The 1,635-nt window shown below is 48.1% G+C and overlaps 1 protein-coding gene across 1 annotated transcript in view; it reads left to right on the forward strand.

The window, feature by feature from the left end:
• Positions 1–1,635, forward strand: part of pop4 (POP4 homolog, ribonuclease P/MRP subunit) — an 11,949-nt gene that overhangs the window by 4,385 nt on the left and 5,929 nt on the right. Inside the window, exons 2-3 of the mRNA XM_015403127.1 lie at positions 787–845; positions 924–1,172. Of these exons, the coding sequence (XP_015258613.1) occupies positions 787–845; positions 924–1,172 (308 nt within the window). The remainder of the gene's footprint in view (positions 1–786; positions 846–923; positions 1,173–1,635) is intronic.

Consider the following 1,635-nt stretch of genomic DNA (forward strand, 5'->3'; position numbering starts at 1 on the left):
TGGTGAACTGGGAAGTGACCTGAGATGACATGATGTGAATTGGAGCTATAGAAATAAACTGAATAGAATTTATCGGGATGATAACATCCGTATTTAGTATTAACTGTGTAAACGAAAACTGAATCAATACAACAGGAGGAACCCATGAGATGATCAACAGGTTCTATTTATGAAGTATCTAGAACAAAGTTTTTATTCTTCATCTGCTGCCAGGTGATCAGAGCTAAATGCATCATTCCAGAAATAAAGCCGTAATGTTACTGTGGTCTCAACAGGCTATGGCAGGTCGTTTTGATATGTAGTAGACTGACTGAACATGTGTTCCTCATATCTGAAAACTGTTGGTCTTTGGAAGTATGATGGTGAAGCAGTTCTAGGGCTAAATGAAAACATCTTTCAGAGCCTTCCCACATCATTCTTCATCATCATTTCCTCTAACTTCCATTTTAACCAGAAAAGCTCGTTGCCGGGGCCTGTTCTCCTACTTTTTCATCTCTAACTTTGATACTGAATGATCCAAAGTCAATGTAGATGAGAAAACAGTTGAAGAATCTCTGGATTTGATGCTGCGATCTAGAAATCCTGACCGTGGATGTCTGCATAGCCACCACTGTACTGAAGCGATGCTAAAAGACGATTCCCAGTTTAAAGAACAGCTATTTAGGATTATTAACATCAGGTCATCTAACAGCTGCTGAGTAATTAGTGATTCAAACACATTCTTTCTCAGTGGACACAGAAATATATCCATGAACCTCATGCAGTCCATCCATCTGTCCCCTGTAGGAGAAGCTCAGGTCTACTCGCCCCTCCCTCCTGGCCTGGAGGGTCGTCTTGGTGTGGAGGTGAGCTGATGTCCTTCAGCTGCTCTGTTGGAAACTTCAGACCATCTCCCAGTCTGATGTTCTCCGTCTCCCTCCCAGGGTCATGCTGTTTCCAGGGCGACCCGCTTTACTGAGGCCTACCTGAGGAACTGCGTTCAGAGGCAGACACGTCTGGACGTCCAGAAGGTTCTGACCCACAAGGCCCTGATCCTGGACTACAGCCGTCCCAAGAAGGACAGAACCAGGCGGAGCAGCAAGAAGGCCAAAGGACTGAACGCCCGACAGAAGAGGATGATGAAGGTCTACCAGATCAGACCTGAACACCAAAGGTCAGTTAGAGGGACGCTGGGGGGGATTTGACCCGACTGTCTCCGTTTGGACCTGTCTCTCTGACCTGTACTTTTCTGACCCGTCTCTCTGACCCTTCTCCCTCTGACCCATTTCTCCTTTTGGACCTGTCTCTCTCCGTTTGGACCTGTCTCTCTCCATTTGGACCCGTCTCTCTCCATTTGGACCCGTCTCTCTCCATTTGGACCCGTCTCTCTCCGTTTGGACCCGTCTCTCTCCGTTTGGACCCGTCTCTCACCGTTTGGACATGTCTCTCTGACCCATTTCTCCGTTTGGACCTGTCTCTCTGACTAGTCTCTCTCTGACCCGTCTCTCTGAGCCGTCTCTCAGTTTGGACCCGTCTCTCTGAGCCATCTCTCCGTTTGGACCCGTGTCTCTGAGCCGTCTCTCCGTTTGGACCCGTGTCTCTGAGCCGTCTCTCAGTTTGGACCCGTCTCTCTAAGCCGTCTCTCAGTTTGGACTC

The sequence above is a fragment of the Cyprinodon variegatus genome, unplaced genomic scaffold (assembly GCF_000732505.1).
Source record: "Cyprinodon variegatus isolate N-32 unplaced genomic scaffold, C_variegatus-1.0 Scaffold1442, whole genome shotgun sequence".
Lineage (NCBI taxonomy): Eukaryota > Metazoa > Chordata > Actinopteri > Cyprinodontiformes > Cyprinodontidae > Cyprinodon > Cyprinodon variegatus.